This window comes from Parasteatoda tepidariorum, chromosome X1 (genome assembly GCF_043381705.1).
Source record: "Parasteatoda tepidariorum isolate YZ-2023 chromosome X1, CAS_Ptep_4.0, whole genome shotgun sequence".
Taxonomy (NCBI): Eukaryota; Metazoa; Arthropoda; class Arachnida; order Araneae; family Theridiidae; genus Parasteatoda; species Parasteatoda tepidariorum.
In genome coordinates, this window is record NC_092214.1 from 58648914 (window position 1) to 58669498 (window position 20585).

Sequence of the window (20585 nt, forward strand, 5' to 3'; positions counted from 1 at the left end):
ACAGAATTTATTCTATATAATATGAGGTTGAAAAACCTTTGTAATTTGATCACCTGTCTATCTTGTATGTTGACCACTAAATTGAGTCAAATTTGTCTAACAGTATTATGAAATGGTATTAAAAAATCTTCCTATTTTATCCTATAAAAATCTTTTTTTCAAAAAATATCTATGTCATTCTGAAATGGTCATTAGAATTTTACTAAATTGGGGAGATAGTGTAATAAAGCTAACATGCACATAAAGCTAACCCCTTTGTGAGTTGACCACTTGCTGAAATTATAAAGGCTTATCTCTTCTTCAAACAATTCCATTCATCCTTTTTTTTTTTTACTGATGTTCTTGATGTGCTGATCTTGAATACCTTTTCTTTCATTCATTCTATGAAAACAGAAGTCAGTTGAAAAGTGTTTCTTGGAGTAGCGAATGTTAGAATTTCAATGAATGAATTCTTTGAATATGCTTAGATCTTTTCTTTGAATGAACTTTGGCATTTCAGTAAAGAAATTCTTTAAAATATGCTAAGATCAAAATGGAGGTAGAGAAATTGTAGAGACAGTTTGGGATACATTTTTACATAAAATGGCTTTAAGAAAAAAGAAAACAAGGTTACCTTTTACTTGATAAAAAACAGAAGAGACAAAATAATGAGCAAAAGAGTAAAGAGAAAACCACTGCTGATAAAATTGAGAAATTGTTTAACTCTTTCAGAAGCTTTAGACTGGACTAAAATTCAATATGTAATGCACCTGATAAGCAACATATCTCTAAAAAGGAAATGGATCTGAATGTTCATGTTGAAAACAAATTGGTTGATGAAAATTTAACGCAACAGTAGCAAACAGAAATTAAAGATTGGTTTTGTGACAAAAATATTTTACGTAACAGAATAACTTCAAAAATGTTGTTAAGTTAAAGAATTGCATATCTTTTTGAGTCATGATATTTCAAGAATTACACATAATAAACACTCCATATGCATCATGAACAAAATAAGATTTTTAAACTCTTTAGTTTAATATTAAAATTAAATAAAAATTGAATTTTATTCAGGTAACTCATTTAATTCATCAGATTCTTTCTATTTGCAATGCTAAAAAAGTTTATGTTGCATTTATATTATTTTCATAGGTGGAATAATAGAAATTATTATTTAATAACATGATATAAAGAATGATAAAAAAAAGACTCATCTCCCCTCTAAAAGTTGATCATTAAAACAATGCACCACAAGTGATCAACTTACACAGGTTCCACTGTATTAAAAACCATAAAAATCTGAGAAATACATTTAAAATATTCAATAGTTTCTTAACACATTATTTATATACTACATTAATCATTGATTATCAATGATGGACACTAGCATATCATTCAATTTTCAACCATTATTTGATCTAGATTTATGACTTTAACACATGTTAAAAATATTTTTTAACAGTTGAAATCATCAACCTCAAACACATCTCATGCTAAAATTTGATTGTTTTCTCAAACATCTTTGTAATTTAACAAAGAAATGTTGTTCAAAAAAAAAAAATAAAGAAAGAAGAAATCAGCTTTTTTAATGAGAAATATAAAAAAATAAAAACTCGAGTACAATCACTATATTTATAATTGAGAATTCCTCAAGATTTAAAATAGTTTAAACATTTGGAATGCAGCATGAGAAAAAAAATGAAGATTTATAAAATAAAATTACAGTTTAAACTAAATATTTAATAGAAATCATAATTTTTTGAAAAAAGAAATACATTTTTAATTTTAAGACAATAGTTATTTGCTTTTTAAATTTTGATTAACTAATTCTACTTTCCCATAAGAAAGCTTTACAGACCACACAAATCATTGATATTATATAAATTTCATTATAAAATATTAAAATTTAGACAGTTGAAAAATAATAATGACATTATTTCAAATTTTAACAACAATGCAAAAGCTAAGAAAAGTTTTTTTTTAAAAAATTTTTGAAAAAATTCATACTAAATCATAAATTAATCCATGTATATTTTGTCTCCGGAACAATATCAACAAAAATTGGGAAATAAGATAAATATTTGTTTCTGCAATTTACAATATTGTTTTGGTAGCACACTCTGTAATGTTACTAATCTAAATTGAGACATCATAAAAACACATCATAAAAATAGAAAAAAAAAAGATAAAAAATAAATAAAGTAAGTATTAAATTTTTTAATTATAAGATATCAAGAATAAGAAGGATATAAAGCTGTTATTAAATATTCATCTTCAATGATAAAAATTGTTTCATCAAACTTGGCCTAATTTTTAGTTTAATTACATTTTTCAAATCTACAATGAACTGAAATAATTATATTATATTAATTATCATAATAAATTTACTTTAACTTTTGATCATAAAAATAATTTTTATCTTTAAAGAAATTAATAAACAAAGAGATATTCTTAAAAAAGGAGGTAATAACATTGTTGTTATTTTGAGTATATCATAGGTTAATTGGTAAATCTGGTTCATTACAAATTCCCAAAATCATTTATTAGGCTTATTGCAGTGAGCCTAGTAGCTGTGCATGGCAAAATGACATTGACAGTTCGCAAAGAGCCAGATTTACTGATTAGCTAACAACATATGCACTTTAGTATCCATGACAAATAATTTACAGCTTTTGGAAATACATGAAATTGGAACTACTTTCATTATTGGAACTTTGAACAAGCCCTTAAATTCTTTCATCTATTTAATGTATTCAGTCATTAATAAAAATTATAATAAATTATTTGAACATCCCTACGTGAATTTAATAATACATTAAATTTCAGAAAATTAGAATATTGTTAGAATTCTATTTTGCAACTAGATTCTGAACCCTGAAGTTCAATTACATATTAATTATCATTGATTTTATAAAGTGTATTTTAAACCAAGAAGTAACTATTATAGAATAGCAAGACGCAAAGAAATAGTAGATTTTATTGACCAATAAAAACAGAAAAATTTTAACTTATTAAAAACTATTAATATTATAATCATAAAACACAGAACTCAAAGCATTTCTAGTGTCTTAAATCAATTCAAGATTTTGAAAGTAAAGCAACCGTTGCTTTTTTTACTGCATCTTGAGGAAACTTTTTTTCATAACACTGCTTAGAATTGTGCGTTTTAACTACCATCAAACTTTACAGAAATATTATCCACTTCAAGTGAACAAAATTGATTTAGAAGTTCATCAACTGTTGTATATTTAGATTTATTTAGTGATGGAAATAAATTTAAAAAAAAAACTGAACTCTAGATAATCTTCCAGATTCTATTCTGGCCATGTTAGCCACTTTAGCATTAATTATGTTCTATGAGAAATGACATAAATAACATTTCAGCATTAATTACATTTATATTCTGCATTAAAATATTGCCTTTGAATATTTTGCATTAAAAGTTTGGCTATAAGTCTTTTTGTTCTCAGCCATAACTTTTATCATAAGTGAAAAAATATTTAAAATAAACAATTAAAATTAAATTGTAGTATTACTTGCCACTCACGCAATCTAAAAAAAAACAAATATGAAATTGAGTAGCACATACGACATGAACTCATAGACAAGAAATGCTTAAGCCCCTCCTTCATAAACAATAGCGGTATGATGTTTATCTACTGAAGGTTGTTCACACTGGTTTTAGCGTATCAGTTCCCTTCTGTAGATGCAGTTGCACAATCTCGAAATCAATTCCGTATACAAGAAACGCACTTGTGGTGCTAAACTAAAAGCGTCATTTCAAAAAGATATATATTCGGTAAAAATAATTTAAACTGCATAAAAAATGGTGTACAAGAGCAGAAATGACTGGAAATGCGCACATTTTATGCATAATGCATAAAAGTTGGTAGGTATTAACTTTTATAGGAAATGATTGAAGGTGACAGGTCGCTTTCCTTCCTTTGTTGCTCCCATCACAATTAAACCCCTTACGTTGAGATAATAGTTGAGGTGGAGGAGAAGGTATTAGTTTTCATAGGAAAACTGGTTCATGGTGGAAAAAAATGAAACATTTACGAAACTTAGACTAAAAGGAGGAAAGTTTCTCATAAAAAATATAAAAAGCTGGAAATTCTGAAGAAGGCGGAAAAATCTCATCCCTGAATATTAGAATAATTAATGAAATTATTTTATGTGAAAATCAAAGCATACAATTCAGATCGGCTTTTAATTCATTTTTTATAGTAAAAACTCTTCAAGTTCTGAGCTTTAAGTTTATTCCTTGTGTGCAATAAGTGTTTATTTTTGAACAAAGTTACAAGAAAGTTAAAAGTTCTTAACTTATAAGATAGAATTTTTTTTTAATGATGAGAAAAGAAATTTAACCATAAAGTAAAAATATATAGTGTTAAGAAAAAGGATTCAATTTAATGCACTTCAAATGGTAATAAAAATATAAAATGATCTGAAATCAGTTAAAAAAAGGTAGATGCTTTTTCTCCCTGATTCTTATTCATATTGGTATATTCTTAGCCTTTCCTCTGAATAACAATTTGTTATACAAATTTAAAGTTCTGTAATTCACTGAGTTATCTACACCCTTACCAAAAAATATTATAACTCAAAAGTCAGAAACCAAAACTCATGGTAAGCTGAATTTCCAATAGGTCAAAGTATTTCTTTGGTCCCATTAGAGCAAATTGACTATACAACACTTTCAAATGAATTTAAACTAAAAATCAATTTAAAGTTTAGTTTTCAGTTATACACATAATAAAACAATTACATAATTGAAGAGGAAACACATTACTCATTAGAATTGCTTTGACATATTACCTGTGTTTAGCTTTTACAAATGAAGGTCAAGTATGAAACATTCTCATAATGATATTTGACATGACAGTCATGTATCTTTCCCAAACTTCTAACATATGTGGATCACTAAAAATATTACGATACTTTAGATTAAAATTACTAAAAATATACTTTATATTAAAATATACAGAAAAAATCAATTGCAACACATATTTATTTCCAGTTTCAGTATTAGCTGCATGTTGATATTTTTAGTTTCAATTTTATGTAATTGTTCTTAATTTTAATTCTACACTGATATATTCAGCTTCATTTCAATTTTTATTTTAAATAGATGCCACCATAGCATACATTAAAAGACGCTTTCTTTGTGACAGGCTTCTATCTATAAAATATGAATACAAATAAAATAATTAAAGTAAAAAGTCATATTTACTCTTATATTCCTTGAAGAACACATTACATTGATATTTCGAAATCAAAGAATACATGACACCACTAATTTTAATCAAATCTTTCTTTTATTATTAACAAAATAAACACGATAGTAAATGCTATTTCTGCTTTTAAAAACAAGAGCTAATATTTTGATCTTCATTAGCAGAAAAATTGTCCCTGTTAACTTTAGAATAAATACTGAATAATTAAAAAAAGTTTTACAACAATGGATTGTCCTGAAACTTTAAACTTACCAAAGATAAAACTTCAGTAAACATTTAAGAAAAAAAAAACAACATTAAAAGTAAACATTTCTAAACAACCATATTTTTTACTTTTTTTTAATTAATTTATTTAAATCAAAACTAGACACAAGAAATTTAAAAAAAATCCCTCTAGCTTTAAGTTCCTATATTTTTAGTTAGTTAATAAAGTTGGAGTCGAAATAATTGAAATTTTCTAGATTAACTATGGACTTTGACATTTGCTGTTTTTTCTAAGCTATTGCCGTTTTACATGACATAATGAAATAAATGTTCATTATTTAACATAATTGAACAAAAAGAATTAGAAGAATGAAAATTTTAATAATGGTTCCGCAGTAAAATGCACCGCATTTTGTGGCCTTTTAAAACCATAAGAAATGAAATGTTTAAATAAAATGTGCCCTCTTCTTTTTTGACTTGTAATGTGTTTGAAATGCATCATTGTCTCACAGCTCATCTTTGAGCTACTCATATACTGCTCAGTGGTGCGACAGCGAATAGAGGGCAAAGGCCTACTGAGCCCATCTCAGTTTTCTTGACCTTGGGCTCTGGAGTGCAAGAGCAGATGTTCTGGTTGGGTGATCAGCCGAATGCAGAACCCCAGTGTTTAGTCCCCAAGTATGCTTGGCACTCATTTTATCGACCAACTGAAGGGATGAAAGGCTGACTCAACCTTGCGCATATATATATATATATAGTTTCAAAATTATCCATCTAAGATCACTAAGAGACCCAAGACACTTTGGGACAGTAAGATGTTTAAGATATCAGATAGTAGGAAATGAATTAAGATAAATAATTAAAAAAATTCTTTTGAACACAAGAGGTTATAAGACAAAAAACAAACTTTGCTTTTTTTGGAGAATAAAAGACCTGAGCTATTGCAATTCACCATTCTGTCCCCTTGAATACATTACAGAACCAGAGTAGCAAGTTTTCAAATATTTCTTGGACTATAAAGCACTCATGTAAAACTTTAACTCAAAAGAAATAACTATCTGGGATTACCACTACTTATTAAAAGTTAAAACATACATGCTATTTATTTATAAAAGTAGGTGTATGAAATCTGAAAATAAATAATCGTAGTTACTAATAGTTTACTCTTTCCATAAGAAGGCTAAAAAAGATATTTTCTTTAGTATTTAGCCTTTTTCAAAAATAAGCAGTCATGTAATGAACTTACGTCAATGAGAAGGAGTAATTAACATTAACTTAAAAGGTAATACATATCCAACAACTACAATACCTTTTACATAGGTGTGTAAGTGTGCCAGCTTCTGTATATGTTTCAAGTAGCTTTCTGAGATCTTTTTCAGCCCATCGGCTTTGGCGAAAAGTTTCGATGAACTAGATTTAAATAAGGAGAAAAGTGTTTAGAGAATACAGTAAAAATGGGCATGAGAAAAGATACAAACATTCAGAAGAAAAAGACTTATGTTGTATGATACTTTAATTAGAAAGTTTATTAAAAAATTAAATATTTTTTGACCTGGCATCTTAATTGCCACTGTCAGTAATATATCTGTGGTATTAAAAAAATTACTATATAGTAACCTAGTAAAAAGGCTCTAAATATCTCACATTTCATAACTGCCCAGTAATTTTTTTCAAATTGTTTGACTATACAGACAGAATTTTCACCCAAAGAAATTATTCAACTGAATGATAGTTATGCAATATGAAATGCTTAAATTAATATTACAAAACACATTCTTAGTTAAAGTTTCAGAAATTGAAGGATGTGTATTGTCATTGCATGTATAGCTAAATATAAATAAGGAAAATATATTGGAGCCAAAACTGAATGTCCTTATTTAATTTAGTATTTAAAATTCATGGTTTCTACAAAGCTTGCTTATCTGAACATTTTAGTTTTTTGGAAGAAATTTTTATTTTAGTCTTTTTTCTAGAAACTGTTTAATGACAAAATATTATTGTACAGAACATTATTTTCAGTAAAAGAAGACAAATAAAATTTTTGCTTTATGAGATTAGGAAGAATATACCATAATAAATAAAAGCAATATAAACTATACAAATAGATAATTAATATCGTGCTTCACTGTCAATATATTTCAAAGTTTATACAATTCTAGACAATTGGCATGGGGAGTTCTTAAGTTATACAGCAAGTAAATAGTAAAATTAACTAAAACATGAAAAAAAAATGAGCCTCAGTTTTTAAACGGTTAACAATATTATTCAAAATATACTTAAAAAAGGAAAACCAAATGAATTTCAAGGTAGTCTTTTGGAAATATACTATTTGTATTAAGACAAGAAAATATAAGGATTCCATGTTAGATGCTCTAAAAATATGGCAATAAATAGTAAAGAATTTCAAGGACAAGTCATGAAATGACAGATTATATAATGATGAAGGCAAAAAAGGTAATCAAATGGGAACTTTGTGATAAAATAAACAAAACACAAAATGCCTTTGGAGCTGCAATGGGAATATCTTAATTTTTTTTTAAATAAACAAGTATATTTTTTATTTACATAAAATGAAGCAAAATACTCTTAAAGTCCAGGCTTTTCAGGAATTTTAAGTATGTATCTAAGTAAGTAGCACATAGCAATAAAAACTTAGTACTATTTATCCTTGAAGTGATAAAGAAAAAGTAGGTACAACCCAAATTCCAAGAAAATTAATTATCTTGTTCCTAGTGACCTTTTAATAGGATTTTTTTTTTCAAAAAAAAACAAAAAAAAGTGGTAGCACAAGCATTTTTTTTAATGATTCATTTTGCAGGAACAAGTTAGTTCCACTTATCGTAATATATTATGAATATAAATATTTACAAAAGGAACTGAAGTCAGAACATAGTAATTTTCTAAGGCCAAAGTTATTAGTAAAAGAAAGAAATATCCACATGACATAAATCAATAATTACTACCACTTTTTCACATGGGTTTGATTTTTTTCAAATATGGACACTTCTTTCTTACTGGGCACTAATGGAATAAGAAGTGTTGGGTAAGACAGCTTTTGAAAGATAACCATATAATGATATGAACAGATTTTTTTAAAGCTCTTGGTTCTAATTATCTTATAAATATTTTAATGCAAAATTTTTTTTACACAAATGTTACAGAAATTTAGTCTATAAAAAATAAGGGTTACTTTCAAAAAAAAAAAAAAACTATGATGAAATGTACAAAGATATTTAATTATCAAAGAAACTATTCAATTTAATGACATTTTTCAGTAGATATGAAAAACTAAATGAACCAACGCTTTCCAAGGCAACAATCAACGAAAATGTCCAATTAACGTTCTCCAGTAAATTAAGGAACTTCTCCAAAGGAACAAGTTCCTTAACTTGGGAGACTAGTTCAAACATTAGAGAGGGGAGGAATGTGTTCACGCACCTAAACTTAATATTTCTTTAAATATATACTGTAAAGTATATGTAAATTTAATAATTTCTATGAATAACTTTATAGCAATTTTGTACAAAATGAAATATTTCTTTCAAAAAAAAAATTAAAAATAGCCCTTTGTGGTATAAATTTTGCAAAAAGTATGAAGGGAAGATATCTAAACAACATTGTCTTGGTTGTTTCTTAAAATTAAAATCAAAGTTAAGAATGTTTGCAGATTATATCGATTTTTTGTAAACCGATTAGGCCTTGCACCCATCCAGCTTTGATAACTGACTCTCTATTGGAATGCTAAATTTATGATCCCAAACAGCAAAAAATTTTAAAAAATATAAAATAAATTGCACAAATGTAAGTGGTGTGATTATTATAATCATTAAAATACATTACAATCAAATTTACCTACTCCTTCAATTGTGTCATTTATTCAGGTCTCTCTCTGTTTAAAACAGACCTGATTTGTATTGATTCCGATAATAGCAGTGCTACTATTGTTACCTCAGAAATATGGTTTGTTATTTTTAAAAATCAATATTATATAAGATTTTAAGTGCTTAATAACAGGATAAAAATAATCAAACCTAATTCTTTTTTGCTAATTGTACATTTTTAAAAATATAAACACAATATTTAAAAAAGTAATTTCATTAACAAATTTATTTGCTGTTAAAAGAAAATGGAGCTTAAAATAATTTTTCACCGTGATTTAGTTACGCATGTAATAAAACATAATTTTTACATAATAGAATGATTGTTTTTTTTTAATTAAAAACTTTTTAAAATCTTTTCTAAAGCTCAGCATTATTTCTTGGAAAACATTTCATATAAAAATTTTTGAACAAATAATAAGTTATTTTAAAGGTTCTGAAAAACAATTCCTAATCAGTAAATGAGAATTACATTAATTTTATACACTTGATAAAAATAAAAATGCTCAACACTTAATTAATTTAAAAACATTTAGCAGAGATATCAGTGTAACAATAATTAAATAAACATTGTATACCTTCTCAACAATGTCAACAAAAAGATCTCGAACTTCCTTGCTGTGATTCAAACCTGATCCAATATTCACAAATGTTCGAGTAAGGAACTAAAAAAAAAATATTAAATACTTAAAAAAATCTAAATGTAAAATCTTTCAAATCTAAACTTTGATAAACATGTTAACTTTTAGATAATTTTTCTTCTTCTACTAACCCTAAAATTTTGGTTCAAAATTTGTTTTAATAATATATTTAATATTAAAATAAATGTAATTCTAATAACAGTGTGGTTAAAACTATTAAGACAATCATTAAACATAATATTAAGTAAATATAAAATAAACATCCATTTTGTTGCTAACTTCCACACTTATTGTTACTTGCTGGGTGAAACACAGTATTAATGTTTATATTTTAATAATTGTTTCTTCTGTGTCTATGAATATTTATTTTTGCTGGTTTTCTTCTTCTATCATAAATATTTTTAATGATGCAACTCATATTAAAGATCCTACAAAATATATCAAATAAAAAATACATGAGTTATGATAGTAAGCTTAGTTCTATCGAAAAAGAATATCATAAATATTTTTTGTATTATAATTATATGCATACCTACTTATTTGCTTAATTTTTTATGACCATAACTTACAGAGAAATATATGAGTAATAAAACTACATACCTTAGAAACCATTTATCATTTGTAAAACAACCCATATCACTTAAAAATAATAAAACAACCCACTAAAAATATTTCCTTTTTATAGCATGGCAAGTAATGAGTAAGGCTCTACAAGGCCTTAAATGCCTTGTAGGGCCTTACTCATTTTGAGAAGATTTGGTATGTACTGGTTTCAAACATAACAGTGAATGGTTAGGAAACCACTAGACATCAAATAATGTTTCAACAAAGAAAACAAAACTAGAGAAAAAAAAGGGAGAAATATGTAAACATATGATTTATTTATTATTTATTTATATTTCTTTTTGCTTTTTAAAGCTTGGTTTAATTCTGTTGACATAAATCTGCTGATTAATCATTCCCCCCTCCAGAAGACACTTCACAACTGCTTTTTTTACACCCTCTTGATGATTTCTGGTGTATTTAACATGCTATAGTGCATAAGCAAAAAAATTGAGTGTCTATCTCCACTAGCTTTATATTCAAGGATAAGCATAGTTAAATAATAAAATATGTTAACTGATAACTTATAATTCAGCCATGCTCATTCACTAAAAATAGAGCTAATATTGAAAAACCAAAAGAACATATTACAAGTATTTAAATTTTCTTTTCCTACAGTTTAAATAAATATTTTACAACATTATTCACATTGTGAAAAATATATTATAAAAGACAAAATAACTTTAATGATAATAAATGATGCAACTTCATGAAAACCTTAAAATTTGAGTCCAAATCAGTATATAATCTATCAGTGAGCACTGATCTCATTGTGCCTAACACAACTGATTTCAAGTCATCATAGACATCTTTTTCAAGGAATTGTTTAAGGTCACGCAAGTCTTGAAGAAAGTCACGATCCATTTCCATTGCAGTTTCTTCATAAGTACAGTCTAAAAAAATATTAATGCAAATTATGTGAATTTTGTTTTGTTGTTGAAATATTGGTTAATATTTAAAAAAAATAATTGAAATATCTTTATAAAATAGGCAAGTTAGGGAAAACAATTATTTTTTTTAAAATTAATCTCTTTATGTATTTTCTTAATATTTTTGTAGCTCAATTTTAAATTGCACTAGTTTTTTTTAATAAAAAATAAGTCTCTAATAAATGGCAATTAATTGTAAATGAAAAGGCATATTCAAGAGTTAGTACAAAAAGATATGAAGCAAAAAAAAAAATGTTTTTTTACCATATATTCTGTTTTGAAAAAAAATCATATTTTTTCTCATTAAACCACGTTCAAATCTATTCCTAAAATTTAAAAACTGGTGAATAGAATTTGGTAGGAGAAAACTAAATCTGTGAAAAGAAAGGATTTTATAAAAAAAATCCCTTTTTCAATACTTGCAAAAATTAAGGACGAAATGGAAAAACTAGCATAACAACAAAACATGCAGTTATAACAGGGGGGAAGGTCATTGGGAAGAAGAATCATGGTAAGGTAAAGTAGAAAATTTGTATGTATGCACCATGAAGTACCGGGGCGTGTTGAGAGAAAATAAAACGAGTTGGCGGTGGAAGCTCACTATTCATGCGAATAGTATTCCACGGTATACATCAGTTTAAACTAAGTAAATTTGTTGTCACGGTGTGATATGGCCAACAGACACCACAGAAGATTACATACGAATGAGTTTATGCAAGGTTGAATCATTGGGAAGTTGGAAGATGGTTGAAGTGTGACCATGTGGCTGCAAAGTTCGGGATCACCCACAGCATCGTTTCATGAGCTTGGAACACATTTAAGAGAACAGCTCTCCAAAGGTTTAGTAGAATTCGTCCTCGCACAACCATGGTAGCGGACGACCAGTATGTAGTGCTACAGGTTAGAAAGAACAAACGGCTAACAGCAGGAGAAATCTCTAGGCGCACACACCTAAGTACTGGATGCCTAATATCGTATTTTATTGTGGCCAGGAGACTGAACAAGGTTGGTCTATTTGCATGATGGCCAGTACAGTGTGTTCCATTAACATGAGTTCACTGGAGACATAGTTTAATGTGGTGCTGGGAACACAACTGAATGGGATAGAGTACTCTTTACAGATGAGAGCAGATTTAGTATGACCTGTGTTTCTGGATATATACACATCTGGAGAGAGTGAAGAACATGCAATAACTCCATTACCATTGAAAGAGACCAATTTTTAGGAGGCAGAGTTCTTGTATGGGGCGGTATCATGCTTGGTACCTGTTCTGATCTACACATCATCCAAGGTGGTTCAGACACAGGAGGACGGCGCTTGGCAGCACGTCTCTAGTAACAATTTTGCAGCTGCGATTAGCAATACAACAGGAAAACAGGAATGGGCAGCAAAAGGTAAAGAAGCCTCAAGAGCTGCTTAACAACCTGGTTCTCAACATGGGCAGACAATGTCAATCCTGCACAGCAGCCAGAGGTGATCATATTCCATACTAAAGGCTCGAATTTGTTTGCCAATGTTGTGTAACATTGACATTTTGGTCATTTGTTCAATTGTTTCCTAAGTCCATATTTCAATAAAGCTACTTATTGTTTCTGTGGATTAAATTTTTTTTGTATGTTGTTTAATTCCCTATATTTTTAAATTTTTAGGACCCTATGGTATGATTTTTATCAATTTTCAATACTGCTGTTCAAAATTACATTTGAAAAATCACTTCGTCCTCAATTTTTGCACACCAATGTATTGTGAGTCAATAATGAAAAAAAATGCCTTATCTTGTACGTTCGGAAAGAAAATTACTTTAAGTAAAAATGGAAATAATTGATATGAAAAGCTTCCTAATTTATTCTTAGAAAAATTTTATTATCATTATTTTTTCATGAGATAAAGGTGAAGCCAGTATTAAAAAACTAGAAATAAGATTCAAACTAATTGAGCTTACCTATATATTCTTTTTAAAAATCATGAAAAATATGTTCTAGAAAATTTACATATTTGACATTAAAAAGTTGTACTTTAGAAACAATTGCATTAGAAATATATACTTTTAATTATTCAAAGTGGAATAAGTAAGAAACAATGTCAATAATACATTTACTATAGATTAATTTTATGACTGCAGTAAAACCCTTGCTGTGCATTCACACACAAAAAAAAAATAAAACTAAGTTTGGATTACAGACAGACGGATTTTCTTTACAGAGAATCAGTTTTTCCGCATGTCATTAAACGGTGATACTGTTATTGGTAGAGAAATTTGTCTATAAAGCTGTTCAATTGGCAGATCAGCTAATATACATAAAAGCATTAAAACATAAAAACTAGAACCTAAAAACCAGTAGCTACATATCTTTTTAAGTACTCTTTTCTAATACTGATCTAAGCAGATTCTCAAATATAAAGTTAAAAGCAAGATTTTCCTATTTTTATGTTAATAAATTTTATTTTTTGCAAAGCTATTATTTCTAATTTTTTTTAAACATTTCCAGAATTTCTTAGCTACAATTTTTTTTAAATTAACAAAGCTTATTCTTAAACCAATAATAATAAAAAAATTTTAGTTGGAAGTTTATTGAATTGTCTGCAATTACTTCAATACTTTTTCAACTCTAAAAATTATAAATGTTTTAACACACAATGGCATGTAATTTTAATAAACAAACATCGAAAATCTTAAAACAGCTGAAAAAGTCAAATGTTTTGTTTAGACAGGAAGAATAACAATAGAAAAAGTTATCAAGTAGCATTGATCTTTGGAATGTGTGTTGTAAAAACATGAAGTAAATTTTAGCACTGATGAAATAACTTCCAGGTACTTAATATCAACATGAAAAGAAACAGGTGCCTTTTATTCATATCAATCATTCAATCATTTGCTATCGCATAAACCCATGCCATTTAAGAATTATTCTTTTTAATGCAACTAATTTTGTAAAGGAAGATATTTAATGGATATATTTTTTTCTAGATAAAGATCAAATAATTCTTTACCCAGTTTAGAACATGACCAATTACACATCATCCAGTTGGCACAAAATAGAAAATCCTCAAAGGTTAAGTATTGGAGCTTCTTTCGGCTTGTTTCACACCTGTTATTAGTTAAATACATAATTCCAGCATATTTCCTTTAAAAAAATTTAAAAGAAAAATTAGACAAAATTTTATGACAAGACTATCTTTAATTTCATAAAAATGCTTTTAAGAACAACAAAAGTTTGATTTTTTTTAATTTGCTACAGAAAATAGCATTTAGTTAAATAATAAGTAAATATGACAATGACATTGAAAGTTCAAGTCCCTTAATATTAATTTCAATATTTCTCTATATCTCAAACACTTAAGTTAACTGAAAACTTTTTGCACACAATCATAAAACTAATTTATTCAAAGATAACTTCATGGAAAGAGTAACTTTTTTTAAAAAATTATTTATTACGATTTAACAGAATATTAGGCAGAAGAAAAATGGTCAAAAAATTATCCAATAAAAACTTTGAATCCAAAAATTGGCAAATTTCCTACTTTTATAAATACTGCTTTCATGAGCACACTTGAAGAATTATTGAAAGAACAAGTGTAATAATAGAAAAATAAAACAAACTTTAGAGAGTGAAATAAACTATGAATAATACTGAAACTGAATATTAATATAAGTGTTGGAAAGAAAAAACTAATTCTGTTTTTGGTTTATTTTTATTATTTTTAATTGCCTTAAAAAGGATATCAAATATGAAGTTATAAGTTATCATCAGAATTTATTTTCCCGAACAAGATTTATTTTTTTTAAACTGAAGTATTTTTTAATGTTATTTTTATCAGAATATCTTCCCTTTAGTTTACTTTTATTTAATTATGATGTGGCAGCACATTAATTCTTAATATAAACAAAGAGAGAAAAGGAAGCATGAAAGGAGAAAGCAGAATTAAAGAAATGTCAAGGAAAGTGGCGATTTTTTTATTCTTTGCTTATTTTTTCAATTACTGTTATGACTTTTTTCAATACTAATTCTATTACAATAAATATTCATAGAATAATTAAATTCCAATTAAGCAATAATAAATGATTAAGGAATAGAAATTGATCTTACTTATTTTTTCTCTATATATAACACATATTTTGGCCTCAGTTTACCTTAAGAAACTTATTATCTGGAAAAATATTTTACAGAAGTCTGGGTGATTTTGGATATGGGATTCTCCACTCTAAAATCGAATAACTAAATATTCCCTCCTCAGGTAATGTGAGGTGTGGTAAGGTCGGGTGAGTATAGCTTTGAATCAACAAAAAAAACATTTGTTTTAAAACTGAGATTTAGCAGAGTTATGTAAAAAAAAAGATGAAATACTTCATACTTTCAGGGAAATCTAAAACTTTTATAATAATACAAAATAAGTTGTAACTTATGAAAATAATCTTTTGTACAATTATTATTCAATTTTATCAAACAGAAGTGCATAAATTTTTAAAAAAAGATTAGTTTTGAGAAAATTGTGTCTGTTAATTTCAAAAATAGTTCATAGAAAATTATATTTTTCTGTCACTTTGTTAGCAGCTGATGGAGCTAAATAGAAAAAGTTACCAAAGGAGCTCTCTCTCTTAGAGTTCAGAACGTAATTATTAGATAAGAAATTATTAAATTTTTTTTTTAATTTCGACACCTATGTAACCTTTTAAAGTAAAGGTCTTCAATGCTTTTCTCCCAGGGTCCCAAGTGATCCATGAATAGGGCTGCAAGTTTGTCGCGGGAAAAAAGACCCCAAATTCGCGGAAAAATCGCGAGAAAGTTTGAAAATTACACAAATTCTAAACATAAAAAAATTTATTATATAAATGATGCAAAAGACAGAAATTGCGCAAATAATAAAAAAAGCTTAAAAATACACAACAAAAGTATTTCTTTGAATTTCAAGCAATATTAATATTTTTATTTAAATGAACAGAATTTTGGTACAAAGTATTGTACATTGTCAGATTATTCTCATTTATCCTTCGTCTTTCATCACTTAATACATTTTTATACTTAGAAAACGATCTTTCTGCGTCAACGCTGTTTTTAGGCACCGACAAACTTCGAATTGCCAATTTTGGAGCGTTCGGTCTTTGATTTCCAAAACTCGATCAATTTTCCTTCACCAACGCGCAATTCCTTTACCGTTGCTTTGTAAGAAGTAATTGCTGTGAAAACTCAAACATTCTACATTCAAACTACTAGATACAAGTCCCTAGTAACTACTAGTCCCCCCTTCATCTAGAAACTGATCCATATTTAAGAAATCACAGGAAGTCGCCTAGGAAAAATTAACTGGATATGTAGAGAGGCAGTAGAAATTTCATTGCCCAGTGCAATAGCATGTATAAAAAAATTTCTGTCTAAGATTTGATTTATAACATTTTCCTTCTTTTGTGATTCTAATTTCTTTTGTACTCTTACTGACTTCAGGAAGGTAATTACCCTCCTTAGGAGTAGAAAGACCACCTTAGTTTAGCGAATCTCTGAACTATTTTCATGTCATTTTGCTATTGATTCACTCCCCTAAATATCTAATCAATTTTACATGTTCAATTTAAGGTTCAGGAAAATAAAAAATTCTGTTTAATAAAAATAATAAATTAAAAAAAATCACATTGTAAGCAATTTTCGCGCAAGTCAAGACATATTGAGAAATTCGCGGATTTTAGGAAAAAAGATGACAATTTCGAGGAAATCATCGCGGAAATTCGCACCGCGACAAACCTGCAGCCCTATCCATGAATTATATTTTAATGCTCTGTTGAGTCATATCTCATATAACCATAGGTGTAGCGTCAAGGAGGGCACACTTTTTGTGTTTAGAAAACTGTTCGTCTGTTTTAAGTTTTATACATGCATTTATATATAAACATACACATATATAAAATAATAAATAAGCATACATATATCAAACCTAAAATGAATGAACAGTTTTCTAAAAACCAAAGGTGTCTCTCCCGCACACTACGTCTATGCACATCACTGCAAAACAATAGTACTACAAGTTCAAATTTTGTGGATGATGCTCATAAGAAGATTGGTGAATTGATCTATATAGTGTTTTATTATGATGGATATAATAAAACACTAAACAAGTTGATTTGGACAAAGAAGAATAAAATGATAAAAAAAAACCTATTTGACAGATACTTTAAAAATTTTAACTACAAGTATTTCCTATGATATTTATGCTTTAGTTAAAATCAATAATGAACATCACTTTAAATTTGAAATGGTATTATTTTTTCAATAAAAATATTTTTTGAACACAGTAGTAGTACTATAGATATATTTAATATCTTAGTATAATCATATTTTTTCTGTTTCAGACAACAGCAATTAAATTAATTCAACTTTATACCTATGCTTACTAACCTAAGCAAAACTGTAATTTTTCTCTTTTAAATTAATATTTTTGACTACATCATATTTTTTAGCAGGGCTTAAAAGCTATTTTGAAATGTTTCTGAAAGTTGCCAAATATGAAACATGGGCAGTAACTAAAAATAATTTAATAATTTTATGAATTACTCAAATCATAAAGTAGGCAAAAGAAATTAATGCCATTTTTGAATTACTTTGACAACAAAAATTATAAAAGAATAGTTATTACTTCATACAAATTTTTCTTTTAATGATCGCTAGGACTCATGTTGTGATGATATTTGCTTTTCTATTTGATGCTCTTTTAAGGGTCTATTCAGAGATTAAGAGATACTTCTTTTATTTAAGGGAATTTGCTATTGGTTTCTTGGGCACTTTTTTACATTTTAAAATATTTTTGACAATGGAACAATATTTTATATGAAATTTTTCAAATATTTTGCCTTTTATAACAAAACTCTTCATATCTCCTATAAGCTTGTTTTTCTTGGGTATTACTTTTTTTCTAAATTTTCATTTATGTCAAATTTTTATACAAACTTCACTTCAATAACTCTTAATATGTACTTTTAATATATATCAATTTAAGAAAGAAGTAATGAATTCAGACTGGAATTCATGTTTAATAAGGGGATTTTTTCGATTTTACTGGCACTATTTGCTTTTTAAACTGATCAAAGTCTGGGTTTTAATGATCACATATATTTTTAACCAATAGAGTTTTTTCTTCAGTTCATTAAAAAATAAGTATAACTTGTGCTTAAAATTTAAAAAAAAAACATTTGAATGAAAAAAGAATTAAATTTAAACATTTCCATTTGTAGGTAAACTGTCTAAATTGTTTCCTTTAATAAGGAACCAGAAGTGCAAATTATGAAGTCCTAGTAGTATGATCATTTTAACTTATGTTAACTATATGATAAAAAGGTCTTAAACATAATTAAAACGAAACAACCATTCAATTATAAATAATTAAAATTAAAAAAAATTTCAAACCTTGCAAGATTTTCAGAAAGTAAGAAAGTTGAGCATATGCAGTTAACTAGATCTGTAGTAGTGTCTTCAACAACTTTATAGACTCGTTTCACGTTATCAAACTAACAGACAATAAAAAAAATATAGAATTAAAAATTTATATGTGAATTTGTACGACTCTAGCGCTATACAAAGTTTAAAGAAAAATTCCCAAAATAAAGGAAATATACAGTTTTATAAGCATCTTAATAATTAATTAATGTTTAAAATAAGTTTTATAGCTTATAAGCTTTCATAGCTTATATATATCTTGTTTAAGTAATTGACTTAAACAAGCATATATAAGCTATGAAATAAATGCTATGAGCTGAAATTTTTTATATTTTTTATAAAGTTTGAAAAATTACTAATTAGAATGATTTCAGTAATTGTTAGAATTAATAAGATAAATAGAATACTCAAAATATTCCACTTTTAGAAAATCCTATTAGTTACTTACAAGTATTTTATGTAATGTTCTGGTATAATATTGTGGATCCAGAAATCATAGATAGAAAAAGATCTTGATTCTGAACAACATTCTTAAAACATTGCACCTAGTTGCAACAGTCAGAGTTGTATCATCCCTGAATACTTTGAAGCACAAATATTGTCAATTTTAAGAATTTAAAATACTCTTATTTCAATGGGATTTAAAGTTGAAAGCACATATTTTTGAATAAAAATAAGGTAGAAGGTAAAGCAAAAATTAATAAACAATTAGAAGAAAAACTATTTCAGATTACATAAAGGTATTCCCAAGAGTAGAAAATTTAAACTATATACAAGTTATGGGATGAATGAAGGCGTGATGCGACTTCTACTCACAGAGAAAACTTAAGTTTGAATCTCAGAATTAAATTCATTCCAAGATTCGCAGGAGATAGAGCGTTCGCCTCCCAATGAGGCGGGATGATACAAGTCCCAGGGCTCAAGTCCCAGTCGATACGAATTCCGCACCGGGCTTGCAACGACCACAGTGCTGACATGAAATATCCTCAGTGGTAGATGGATCATGGGTTAGAGTTCCTTTCCGTCAGGCTAACCATGGGAGGTTCTCGTGGTCTTCTCCAATGTTGATTAGCTCAACCAAAAAGTCCTCCACGAATGCAAATTTCTCCCAATACTCAGGAGTTCTCTTGTCTTCTGGATTGGGTTCAACATTACAAGGTTACGGAGTTGAACATCAGTAGTCGTAAACCCAAAATTGGGTCGGCTGTTCCTCGACGGTTATTAAAAAAAAAAAAATAGTTGACTCAAAGAATCCTTCTTTTACACAAGTATATCATGATAGTAAATAAAAACACCGGATATAGGAAAGTAGCAAAGTTCTCTTTCATCCTCATGTCTTTAATTTAACCATATAATTTTTTGTTAGTTTTGTTTAAAAAATTCATAGTTTTTCAATTCTCCTAATAGGTTTTTTTTAAAAATTATTATGAAACAATCCAAAATTTTATAGCAATCTTTCTTAAATAGCCCCCAAAAAACTATTAATTCAGTAATAGGCACTGCAGATAGAACATAATTCTTAAATGAATGCTCAACAATGCTTTATAGATCAAACGAAGAAGTAAATTCACATTTCTCCTTTATCAATATCAATGTTTGATGTTTTGATATTTAATGATATTAGGATGCATTAATGAAATTGACTTAAAATACTTATGCTTAATAAAATTTTTTGACATTTTTATTTTTTTC

General features: G+C 27.4%; 1 protein-coding gene across 3 annotated transcripts in view; it reads right to left on the reverse strand.

Annotated features, from left to right (window-relative positions):
* Positions 1 to 20585, reverse strand: part of LOC107457493 (acidic fibroblast growth factor intracellular-binding protein) — a 58534-nt gene that overhangs the window by 31407 nt on the left and 6542 nt on the right. For 2 of the 3 annotated variants that reach the window (XM_071187975.1, XM_016075661.3), the window contains exons 4-9: positions 18864 to 18964; positions 14464 to 14597; positions 11260 to 11435; positions 9877 to 9963; positions 6730 to 6830; positions 4798 to 4902 (exon numbers count right to left, since the gene is read on the reverse strand). In XM_071187975.1, the coding sequence (XP_071044076.1) occupies positions 4824 to 4902; positions 6730 to 6830; positions 9877 to 9963; positions 11260 to 11435; positions 14464 to 14597; positions 18864 to 18964 (678 nt within the window). In that variant the 3' untranslated portion in view covers positions 4798 to 4823. Of the gene's footprint in view, positions 1 to 279; positions 382 to 4797; positions 4903 to 6729; positions 6831 to 9876; positions 9964 to 11259; positions 11436 to 14463; positions 14598 to 18863; positions 18965 to 20585 lie in introns of those variants that run through there. The other variant, XM_043042103.2, reaches the window with a different exon arrangement.